Source organism: Amphibalanus amphitrite, unplaced genomic scaffold (assembly GCF_019059575.1).
Source record: "Amphibalanus amphitrite isolate SeventyFive unplaced genomic scaffold, NRLGWU_Aamphi_draft 000061F_arrow, whole genome shotgun sequence".
Taxonomy (NCBI): Eukaryota; Metazoa; Arthropoda; class Thecostraca; order Balanomorpha; family Balanidae; genus Amphibalanus; species Amphibalanus amphitrite.
Window position 1 is genome coordinate 281,396 of NW_024881557.1, and position 12,325 is coordinate 293,720.

Sequence of the window (12,325 nt, forward strand, 5' to 3'; positions counted from 1 at the left end):
TCTCGGTGGGGTCCGAGGTCAGTCTTGAAAGGGCGGGAGGGGGTGGGGGTGATTGTGGCGAGGAATGTGACAATATAAGTGAGTCCGAGGTGCACATAGATTGTCTGGGAGTTATCGGAAGATGTCATGGTATAGTTCTAGAATATGTCGCGCTTATGTGTTGTGTGATATGTACTCTATTGTGCAATGCAACCGTTCAACTAGAATATAAATGTGATTGTCTTTTGAACATATCGACACCTTTTTTTTAAAACCCCACATCTGCTCTCCCGTGAATTTCCGGGAGGCACGAAAGATCTCCTTTAAAAAGTGTCCAATCGTCCGATCCTGATCAAATATGTGTGTTCGTAGGCCTGTTCTGGTATTGCTTTATCTGCCAAGACAGACAAACTTGAGAAAAATCGAGTGATTGTACCTTTTTTGAAGGTCTCTAACCAACTTGTCTGAAATTCACCGGAGAACAAATGTGGGGTTTAAAAAAAGGTGTCGATATTTGGTGGAGTGCTGTGCTGAGCATTGTTAGAAGGAAAATAGTTATCATTGAGATATAAAAGCCTTTGCTCATATTAAGTTCCGAATGGTAAATGAAATGCAGAATTCAATTTTTCAAAGATTTTTGCAGTGATTGTCTTTTATCTCAACATTTAAAGCTCTTTCTGACCCCTTCCCTCTGCCGTCAGGGAGCCGACACAGGCTCCGCAGTCGGAGCCGCCGGAGCCGCCGGAGCCGCCGGATGGACTGGCCGCCCCGACCTCTGACCTGACCCGACTGAGGCCACTGACCCCTGCCTCGGACAGCGCGCCCGACCTGCGGGCCAAGCTGGACGAGCCGTCAGACGTGTCGACCGCCCGCCTCAGCAGCCAGCGGCTCTCCGAGGCGGTTAGTACTAAACTGGGCGAACAAAGGCGGTGCGAGGACGCCGCTAAACCCACCGTTGTGCGTGTGGGCTAAGTTGAATTCATTAAAGGTCTAATACAGGAATAAATTAAACCATGTGGATCAAATTTGAATTACCGCACATTTCTGCTTAATGATTAACAGCTGCTTGCAATTGATTATTTTAATAAAACCTCTGTTGGATCGTTATTTAATGTCTGGAACTTGCCATGTGATATGCTATAGGTTCCATAATGTATTGGGCATTATCGGTAGATGAAACATGCCTGTATATAACTATGCGCATCCCCCCCCCCACCCCACCCTTTTGAACGCGTTATAGTGGCTTGTATGTTCAGAGTGATACGAACAATTTTAAACATTTACCGTAAAATCACCTGACAACAATGCCAGCATAACCAGCCCTCCACCTGTATTCGTCAGGGTGTTCCGGGCCAGCCTCTGAACAGCGGCTCTGCAGCGGGCCCCCTGACGCCCCTGCGGCCCGCCTCCTCCCTGGACCCCATCTCGCTGCGCCGGGTGGGACAGCGCCAGCCGCCGAGCAGAAGTGCCACCATTGGCACCGGTAAGACACGCAACGCGGGTATTGACAATGTGGGGGATCCAAACAATTGCTACAATGCGAAACGGCTTGTTCCACCCAGAGAGATAAGATTTATATTGAAATTTATCTGATGTTTCAACTTGATGAGTGCAACTGGGATACAAATGTCCAAACAGGCAACAGCACCCTTCAGAGCTTCTTTTCCTCGTTAATTTTTTGTTTCTTATGAATAACTTCACTTTAAAGCTCAACCAAGCGATTTCACCGTCAATGCTAAACTTCGCGGATGTGGTAATGGTTATTCCTTCTCGAATGCTATGCATGCAAATTGTTCCAATACGTGTCCAGGGTGATGAGATTACTTCTTAGTCATCACTAACCCGGGTCTTGTTGTCCTGCTGTCTGTGTCTGTTTCGCCCTGTTTAGAAACAGGTGAGGGTGTTTGTAAGACGAGCAGGCATAGACGCTTCTATGAAGTTACCATAAACATCGTTCCTCGTTTTGATAGTCAAGCCTAGTTATTCATTGTTATACAATGCATACGCTTAAAATAAAATGCGAACCTCTATACATTTATTTTGCATTGCTGCAAGTCCTCCCTTTTCGTGTATAGGTGCAACAGAAACTGCGTATTTTTAGTTTTTTTGTTTTGTTATTTAGCAATTGAAGATCTTCTGTTGAAATTTGTTTTTACGCCGCTGCCAAGCATTTTCTTTTTATCCTTTTCTTATTACGTAAATACTCTTATATCGCTTCACTCCGCCTATGCAATTAATGTATAGGTATTATGTGTCATCTGTTGAGCCATTTATGTAGTACGGAATTGTAGCGAGTTGCCCTCCACCGCCACCCTCGGGTCGCTGCTGGCTACTGTTGATGTTGTTGGCTGACTAACTGTTGTACCCTGACGCTGTAAATGTTCCCATTGACCCCGCATTATCACCGAGTGTTTCGCTGCAGTCGAACTCAGAGACTGGCCTGCTCAGTGTGTTTGATCTAACGTAAGCTGTTTACCTCTGTTCTCTGAGCCGGATTGATGAGGGTGCAGCGTTGGCCGCGGTTGTGCTGTACCCTTCTGACAGAGAGCTGGCTGGAGTGTGTGTGTGCTGAGATCCTGCACCCCGTTCCGGTCGCTGTTTCAGTGTACCCTTCTGAGTTAGAGTCCGAGGAGCAGCGGCCTCGCTCGCATACGGTTGATAATTTCTGCCAAGGTAACTGTGACACGCATGCTACTGACGTAGCCGTAGAGAGCAGCTGCTTCGTGGCCTGCCCGAAAGGGACGCGGACGTTCTACACAGGCACGCTTCTTAGCACTTTGGTGGCCAGCAGCGCGCGGATTTTGGCCGCCACTGACTATTAGCAGCAGTTGTCGCCGCAGCTGGCCCGTGATTTATGGCCGAATGGGACAGTAATAACATCGATAATCGCTGTGTTTCACCAATACCCTCCTGGACAGTGTCTGTGTCTAACTTGACATCAGATCAAAATTGTGTAAATGTCGAATAGTCCACAAATGGTCAATGTATCACTTTTAGCGAAGGTCTAAATTAGGTACTAGCCTTTCATGGCAACGATATGATACCAATATTTTGTTTCTGTCATTTATAGCCATTGGAAAGTTTAAAATCTCAGCCACATCCTATGGTCGTTAATTGTCTGTGTGCCATACCCAGCCAGTTCACCCACGTTTTTTTCACGGTGCCGGGCCGGCCCGGCAGTGCTGGCGGCCGCGCGGCCGGTGACACCGGCTGACCCGCCGGCCGCCCGGCACGCTGACTGTTTGTGTTGGACACGCGTCAGCACCGAGACAGAGCCGTTATCACCTGCACTGGGTCACCGCCACGGGCCCAGTTGGCCGCACAATGCACTGGCGATCACCCCTGGCACCCGGAGCGGCCGGGGGCGGCCGTCCGAGCCGGTATAGAGGACGCTGGCTGCCCACCGCGCACCTCGGCACGGCACCGCCGCCAGTCCGCATCCTGCACCCGGGCCGCACCAGAGTGCTCCCTTTGGTGATTTCTAGAGATGATCTCTAAGCATTTGGGCTCTATAGCGACAGAAAGCGTTAGGGAAGCTAGGAAAGTTAACCAATTGATCTTTAATGAACCATTGCTTTTGTGTCTTTATCACGTAATTTAGCCGCGGTATAACAGTTTAAATCTCAAACCAGCCTATGCTTCTTCATTTTGCAGCGTTTTTCCCTTGATCCCTTTTCTGACCTTGAGTATTTGTCAAATACCCTATGGGTGGCACTAACCTCTAAGCGTGTACCTGTAGCATACTACACACGCATCAAGCTGAACTATATCAACTGTTAAACAGCTTACAACGTTAGACGGCAGAACGACTCTCGCCGTTGCTGTAACATAGCCAACTGCCAAGATGTATTTCGTATGTGCTTGAATAGGCAGCTTAGAAGTGTACAGTGCTTTGAGACTTTCATTCTTTCGGGTTTAGCCTCTCAGACAGGAATGATGCTATTGGTTGGATAATCGGTACATGCGTGGCGAATACACACTCAAAAACCACAATTTAGCCACACGGCATGCTCAAGATACATTAGAGATAGAGGAAAGGGTGCATAAGATACCTAGGTAGTGAGTAAAAAAGAACCTATTTGTAGTAAGTAGTACACAATTCTAGTGTTGGATATTTTGACAAAGACGTGTCTTCTGAAATCGTGCTACTATTTCTATTATCTATGCTTCGCTCTTACTCCCAAGCTATCTTGTGTCGTAAGGGAAGAAGTCCATTTAAGCACTTTGTGTTTTCAGCTCCATTTCTTCAACTGGAGCCGTTTCATTTTCATACGACCTCGTTTAACATCAAACTTGAGGCTAACTATTTGTCTCGTTGTCCAACGATGCTTCCAATACATCTAGTTAGTTTGGATGTGGGCCACATATTGGTTAACTCCCGTCACCAATCAACTTCTGGTCCTTGTTCTCCGATCCTGCCACTGAACATTGACTGTTTCCTACCAAACGCCCGAATGTCGGATCCAGTGTCTTTGTCGCCCATCGATGTGAGTCGCTTCTGACCGACCTTTTGTGTCCCTTGACCCTGCGCAGAGACATTCTGATGGCGTGCACGTCTGTTTCGCAGCCACCCGGAACCACGTACAGGGTCAGCACGCGTCTGCGTCGTCCGAGTCGGATCTCAGTCGCTACCGCACCCTCTTCCAGCACAAGAAGTCGTCTTCTTTCAGCAACATGACAGAGTCGAAGCTCAAGGTGAGCGGAGGCTTCCTGTGTCGGAACACACCTGAGAAGCACCTGCTGACTTGCGGTTGGGTTGATGATCTTAACACTAACGTATAATCTAGGATCCCTGTGATGATTTTGAAACCGTTAGCTCTACCGTAAGTGCAATATGGTAGTCTTTAACAGTCTTCCATGTGGCAAACAGCTGGTTTTCAGCTAAGTCGGAGCTGTGAGCGAGGTATGAAACTGCAGTTCAGTTTTTCAGAGTACCCAAAGATGGCAGCAGTGTCACCTCAAAGGTGGGTCAAAGACTGAGGCTCATGCTGGCAATTTTGCACTTAGCAGCCACAGTAAAATGTGCTTGGAAAGGAAAAGAGGCCAGCCAGCTGCCAGCTTCTAGTTTGCTTCTGACATTAGTATTAGTCCACCGTCACTCTGAGGTATGCGGCCGCCGCCGACCGCGCCCGGTATAACCTGATGACTGAGTGCCTGAGTGCGATGCGTTCCGTTTGCTGGGGCGGGTCGCCATGCCATGACTGCCGGACTGTCCGGGTGCTCTCTCTCTCTTTTTCTTTCTCCGATGTCCCGGCCGCCGCATCACCCGATCACCTGCCAATCTGCGCTCTGGCCCTCTCACGAATGGCATGCGCGCCGGGCGGCCGCCGCGCGCGCCGCCCCTCACCAGGCAGTGCCCTCCCCACCCCGCCCGCTGGTCCCGGACCGGCCGCACCGATTGCGCTCTGACCCCTCACCTGAATGAGCGGCCCGTTGGCGGGCGGGCGGGCCGGCCGCCACCGGCACCAGCCTGCAGCCGCTGAGACACCTTCTCTGATTCAGGACCCAGAAGGCTCCGGCAAGCACAAGTTTGAGCATCTGAACGCTAAGAACAAGGTGGCCCAGGTCGGCAAGGTGGTGAGTACCGACGGCTGCAGACGCCGACCGGTGTGTGTTGTGCGGTGCTGTGCAGTGTGCACTCGTGTCGCCTCAGTTGGTGTTAATGTGCAACATACAGCGGCCGTACTTACACACGGCAGTGGATGTCCGGTGGCCTGACAGCGCCATCCAGCTGGAGCGGCCTCTGCCGCTGGCTGTAGTTTCTCGAAGCTCACTAGATGGGGCTGAGTGACCTCGTTGGAGCCATGTTTCTTGAGCTGGCGTGAGCTGCAAGACGACAGTGCCAGAAGATTCTATTATTAGTTTAATTAGTGTCTTGGTTATGGGAAGTAGTTTGAGGAAGGTCTGCTCCGCGGAAGTTATTGTCACCCGCTCCATACTGCCCTATTTATTATTCACTCGATGAGGCACCTGGCAAATTATCACATACCAGGTGATGCTACAGTGTATTTGTTATCCGTGCGTATTTCTGAACTTTTCTCCATGATAACGACGTTCCATATCACAGCGACCACAAGCTATTATACACGTAAAAAATGACCGAGAATACGCCCAGCAAACAAGCGTAGAGTCAGAGCCACTGGCCAGCTGTGAAAATGTTTCGCCCGAGCCCCCTGCCAGGCAGCAGCGGAGCCATTTCCGGTCGGGCTGGCTCGGGCTGAGTTAGGGCCGGGTCGGGTCGGGGGAGGGGACGGGTGACCACATCTGGCTGGGGCCGCCGCCGGCTCGCGTTGGGCCGCCACGTGCCGGTCGGCGGACGAGGGAGCACCTGGAGTCTCCGCGGCACCGTTGGCGGCGCGCCCGACACCTCCAGTGGGCTCCGGGTCAGGGTCAGCCCGGCGCAGTCGCCGGTGTCGCCGGGCAGGAGTTCAAATGTGCTTCCAGGCTACGGTCGTTCGTTAGAACTATGTTTTTAGGTAGATTTCCTAAATATACAAATTGCCTATGTAAATTGTTATGACTGCAGCAAAGGGAAGGAATCCATGGCAAACGTTACTAGACATTGTTTTACTTGAAATGCGTTGAGAATCGATGAGGATGGTGTTGAAGCCTTGCCATCGTTCTTTTCTTCTGACTCCATTTTTGTCTCAGTGTCGCTGTAGTTACGTCTGGCGTCAGATGAGTCTATTGACGCCGTTGGACGACTGAATGAGTCTCGGGCAGTTTTCAATCAATGCCTAATCAATCGGTGTCGTGTCACCGGGCTGGGTCTGATTGAGTGGATCGTCTGGAATCACTGAGCAGCCGATGGCGGTGCGGTCGGTGCCAGCTGCCAAACCGGGTTAGCAGTCGGCACCAGGCGGCCGGTGATAACCGAGTGCGCAGCTGATTACGCCGACTTGATCCACTCGTTTGATGGGATGTTCAATGTCTTATTCAACCATTGTCTTGGTTTAGATGTGCATTAGGGTGTCAAAAAATGTATAAATCTGAAGGCAATTGAGTATCTACATATAGTAAATGATTTGTTCAATCCATTTTTCCTCAATTAGACATTCCTACTATAGCTGTTCCATTATTTGCATGTGTATTTTGATATGTGCATTGTGCTTATCACCTATAATGAACTCGATTTGTTTGCTGACGTGAGCCAACGTGACATTAGAAACATTTTCTTTATGGGAGCAAATGATTGCTACAAAGTATTTCCTGGTGATCAGGATGAGTTCTCCTCTGGCGAATGCCCAAAGCATACTAGAAATTAATTTCTCTCTCAAAACGGGAGCGTTTCTTTGAAGTGAGCCGGCTGCGGCTGGCGGCAGCGGTCGGCGGGGCGGCCTCGCTGCCTCCTGGGAGCGCACGAGGTAATCTGATTCAGAGCCACGGCTAATGGCCGCTCGCCTGATGATAATATCCGAGTTACGGTCGGTCCGAGCGGCGGCCGCGGCCCACATAACCATAGATCTGCAGCGACGAACCCAGTGCGTGACGGACGCGAACAGCGGATTTATGGGACGGCACGCCGGACGGACGGCGGCGGGCGCATGCACCGCTCTGTCCCCCGGGGACGGGGGTCAGGGTTACACCCCTCTCTGATCTGCCTCGGGGTGGACACTGACAGGGTTACACGGCTCTTGGGGGTATCGGTCAGGGTCCTGATCTGTCCTCCAGTGATGATTATGGCGACACTCTTCACTGTCCCGCCCAGGGGCAGCGGTCAGGGTCACACAGTCTCCCGCTGCTCTGTCCCAGGGCGGGGTGGGTCAGGGTCCCCCACTGCTCTGTCCTGGGGTAGTCAATGTCCAGACCACACCCCTCACCACCCCACCCCGGTCCTGGGTCCCCGACCCTGTGACATTTTCACCGCTCACTCCATCCTGACTGACGTCGCTCGTTCAGGCCACGGAGCCTGTGCGTCACTCGGCTGCCTCTGACCTCCCAGCGCCGACCTTCCGCCGTCCACCGGCTACCAGTCACCGCCCGCCGCCCCCAGCCAAACATGGAACACCAATCGCCTCCCGAATCGACCCCTGAGCGACCGCCAACCCATCGCGTACTTCGTGATTGGCCAACTTTGGCTGGCCGCAGCGTCTCTGGGCTGTCGACGGCGAGTGAGGCCAGCTCCTGATCCGCTATATTGCCGAGCTGATCACTGGGAGGGCCGCCTGACCTCATATTTGGCCTGGAGAAGGTTATGATGGGAAGCCGCCGAGGGAAGCTACGCTAGTGTAACGCTACTTCGATCGACGGTCCTCCGGGTCATTGCCGGTCGTCTCCAACCGGTTTGACCACAGTTGAGCCACACATGGTCCTCAGCTGGGCTATAGCTTGACCACAGTTGGGCAACTTATTGATCCGAGCTGGTCCAAAGCTGAACCAACTGAACTAGATTCTTCGATGTCTGAAAGCCTTTGTGTCAACGGCCTTTTTCTGGTGGTAATTAAACCTTATTCAAATAGCTCATCTATTCATACACAATTCGACAAACGTTTAACCGGTTTAATCATCAGATTTCAATGGCACCATTATCTGGCCGTTATCTGACCAGTTAGACCGCTGTCTGACCAGCCGCCGCGGCCGGCTCGCTCTCCAGCACACACCGGACCGCGGCGAGCGCGGAGCGTCGGCCCGATCGTCGTGCGCGTCTTTCAGCGGGAGGCAGCGCTCTTCTCGAGCAGTGTTTGTGTGTAGAGCGAGGACGACGGCGGCAGTGTTTTGGTTATGCGGTGGGGCCGCGGATGGCAGAGGACCGACACTGTAGGATCGGGCGGAGGATGTCCACCGAGGGTCCTCGGCTGTACGTTCTGTACAAAGGATGATCAGAGTGACAAATTATAATGGGATTGGAATGAGCATTTATACGGCTTTTGATATGATTGCTGGTGGGTATGTTTGTCGGTATTGACGGATGTTTGACTGTCAGCGTAATAGCTGCTTTCCATGTCATTATGCCGTTTGGAAGAATTGGTGTCCGTATACTAACTGTTATAACTCATGTTACGACCTACATGCCGGGCTTGCAAACCGACGCAAGTACGACAGTGGTCATTATACCGGCATGCCGCGCTGTTAAGATGTCGATGCGGCATTAGGGCAGTGTCCACTGTCCATCCACTCTACCGAGGTCGGTCGGCAGTGCTGGGTGCGGCTGGTGTCTACGTTCGCGACGTCTGATTCCGGGGAGCAGCCACGCTGCGCCGATCGGCTGCACGTCTGCTGATGCGGCGGACGGGTCTGATGAGGCAGACGCGGCCGGTCTTCATTGGATGCAGACCGGGAGCCGAACAGAGCTCCCCGGCGGTATTAGCCGCCATTGAGCCGGCCCGCCGTATGCAAGGTGTCCGCGCCGCGCCGACCATTCATAGGTCGGCTTCGGCGCGTCATAGAGAAGTTCGCCGTGTTCTGAAGTTATCAGAACACGCGAGAAGATATCAGATGTCAGATCGAAGGTAGATCGAATTGAGTCAGATCGATCACAGGAGGATGAGCGAGCTTTGGCTAGTTTTCCTGAGTAGCCATCAATCCGGCTTATTCACTCCAATGGTAAAAGGCATGTCTGGTTGGGGACCACTTCGAATCCATTCGTGGTGAAGTGACTCACTCTTAGTGAAGTGATTCGTTTCAGATGGGGTGACGGACCGAGACAGGTGAAGTAGGGCCATATGACGCTGTAACCCCCAGTTATGGACAGCACTTCTCTGATTGGAATCGACCCCGCCCGAACCCTGCCCTCATTTGGCGACGAATACGTGACAGAACGAATTGTCCCTTTCGGTGGTGGGAACTCTAAGCTTTTGGTTAAGGTTTCATTTGCTGCTGCAAAACTAAGGGTTTGCGTCAGTTGCACCACTTCAATGCAGTTATTGCTACTTTTCCTGCAGAGTTGTGTCATTTCTCGCTGAATACTGAAAATTGCTGAATCAAGAATATTCCCACTTAATCTGCAGTAAAAGCCGGAAGACTACGATGACGTGTCTGGACCGTTGTCAGCGTTGGCCGTGTAATAAGCTGCGATAGGACGGAAGTTTGACGACTGGCTGTTATCGTAGGTTCTCGCCAGTGGCTTGTGAATTTCCACACACCTACGACGTCTTTTTTTAAATGAGCTACCGAGGTCTGCTTCCGATCTCTCTAACTACGAAGCTAAATTAATAATTCTGCAAAGCAGGGATTTCCGTTTAAGCTCCCAGAATTGATAATGAAGTAACCGACTTGGGCTGAAACGGATTCATATCAGGGCGAGGCTTCTCAAAGGTGTCCACTGCAGTTCTGCGTTTATCAGTCATTTGTTAAAGATTGCTTGTAGAAAAGATTTAATCGTAGTCGATAAGTGTTATTGCTGTAAGATTTTCTTGCCGATTTGACATTCATTGGATACTTCCAGACAGTAATGGTCACAAACGAAGGATGGCGACCTACAGACGTTAAGGCTTCCTATCTAGCTATGAAACATGTAATACTTCGGCACATCACGAAGCCTAAGTCGCAAACAATGCTTGCGTGTACGTTGGTGACATCTCGGCCAATTAAAACGTGTCTGCCTGTGAGCCAATGACGTCATGTGTTTAAGTCGATGTGCCAGGTGGGGAATCCGCAGGATAACAAACATCCTACGCCGGACGATTGGTCTGCTGACGTCAAGTCTTGGGTTCTTGATGAAGACTTATGAGGCGTTAAACGTGTGGCTGTATGTCACTGACTTTGCGAACCATTCCTATAATGACCAGTTTTAGGGACGTCTAACTGCGAAATTTTATCCTGAGTTTCGTTGAAATCAGAATAAAGCTTCGTCCTTTTTATCCTGATTTCCTTTGAAGCAGCTTTGTTTTGCTGCTTTTTTACTCCTCAGCTCAGTGGTCTCCCACGTTGGAGCTTATTATTTTTGCGATCGAATTTAAAGCTGCGTTGTCCTATACCGTATGAGGAAGGAAGGGTTCCGTCAATATTACCTTCTACTTCCATTATTTTACTCCTCCCCTGATTACCGATCTCTTTTAGCCCAAATGTCCACTCCCCTGCGCCGTCTGTGTTAGTTATCGGTAAGAAAGTTTTTCCCGACAGCTGGTCGCCGCCGCCCCCATTTGTCTGCTGGAGCCATCGGGACGCGGCGCGGCGCGTCGGACAATTTACGGCCCAGCTCGGCGCCGGTGACTGCGCTGCTGTCAACAAACAGCGGCGCACTGGCGCACCGGCGCCGCCAACTGCGCCTCCGAACTCATCAAGTTGTCCCCGCACCCGGTAAAACAGACTGCTGACAACGCGCGGATATGATAGATGAGGCGCCACGTCAACAACCGACCGACTCCTTCCGAAAATCAAAACGAGAACAGATCGGCACCGATCGCAGCTTGGCGTGAGTTCGACCTGCGTTCGGCTGGTGAGGTCAGTTCGGCGAGACCTGCGGGCCGCGCCCGGCCGAGATCCCTGGGGTGTGAAATTGAATCAGCCTTCGACTGGATCGACGCGCCGCGCCGACCTGTTTGGTATTCGTAGCGACGTGTGGACGGCGACGAGGCGGCTGCCGACATACCGCCGTCGGTCAGAGGAACGGGAGGTGGCGAACGAACCGAGCCTCTGACAGACGGAGCGAGCGACCGCACCGCGCCCTGGGGCCGCCGGGACGGGTGGCGTACGCCGAAACGATAATGTTGCTTTATTATTGGATACAGTTATTGAAGTCTGACACCGACTGCCGCTTTCTAGATGCATGACATGCAATTTGCCTGAAATGTTTTCATGTCATTTCCATCCTGCTCCTGACATCTAACTCCCAAATTTGTAGCGACTTCTCATTACATTTTAATTTATTTTCTCTTCAATTCTTCCCAACACCCAAAACTTGTCAGCTGGGACGTCCACCGTCCGAAACACGGCGTCTATTTCAGCGGACGGTATGTGAACCTGTGCGGCGGCGGTCCCAGCGGACGTCATCTATTTCTCGTCACCCGGGTTCCGTCCATTACGGTGACGTTGCTGGTGACGTGGCTGGCCGGTGGTGAGCGACTAGCGGCGGCGGCGGCGGCGGTGGCGGCGGGGGTCCGGCGGCGCCCAGCGCCTGTGAAAGGAGCCGTCCGCCAGCGCCCGTGAGTCGATACGGTCCCAGTCCGGGCCAGGGCCGGCTGGAAGCTCAATATCGGACCACGAACCGGCCGTGGACGGCGCCGTCCAACCGTCAACAATGCGCCGGAGCGCCGCGCAGAGCCGGAGCCGGCACCCGGACGGAAAATTAGCGCTTTGTAGCCGCGCTCTCGACAGGAAAGGATGTGCGGACGTAATGAGCTGAGCTCGCAGTTTTTGTTTGCTGCAGAGACCTAACTAAAGGCGCTGATCGTGCGGTGTGGGTCGT

At 52.0% G+C, this 12,325-nt stretch overlaps 1 protein-coding gene across 4 annotated transcripts in view; it reads left to right on the forward strand.

Moving 5' to 3' along the window:
* LOC122378526 (potassium voltage-gated channel unc-103-like) overlaps nucleotides 1-12,325 on the forward strand; it is a 179,391-nt gene that overhangs the window by 42,566 nt on the left and 124,500 nt on the right. For all 4 annotated transcript variants that reach the window (XM_043359673.1, XM_043359672.1, XM_043359674.1 and 1 more), the window contains exons 5-9: nucleotides 681-879; nucleotides 1,321-1,462; nucleotides 2,584-2,652; nucleotides 4,547-4,674; nucleotides 5,482-5,556. In XM_043359673.1, coding sequence (XP_043215608.1) covers nucleotides 681-879; nucleotides 1,321-1,462; nucleotides 2,584-2,652; nucleotides 4,547-4,674; nucleotides 5,482-5,556 — 613 coding nt within the window. The remainder of the gene's footprint in view (nucleotides 1-680; nucleotides 880-1,320; nucleotides 1,463-2,583; nucleotides 2,653-4,546; nucleotides 4,675-5,481; nucleotides 5,557-12,325) is intronic.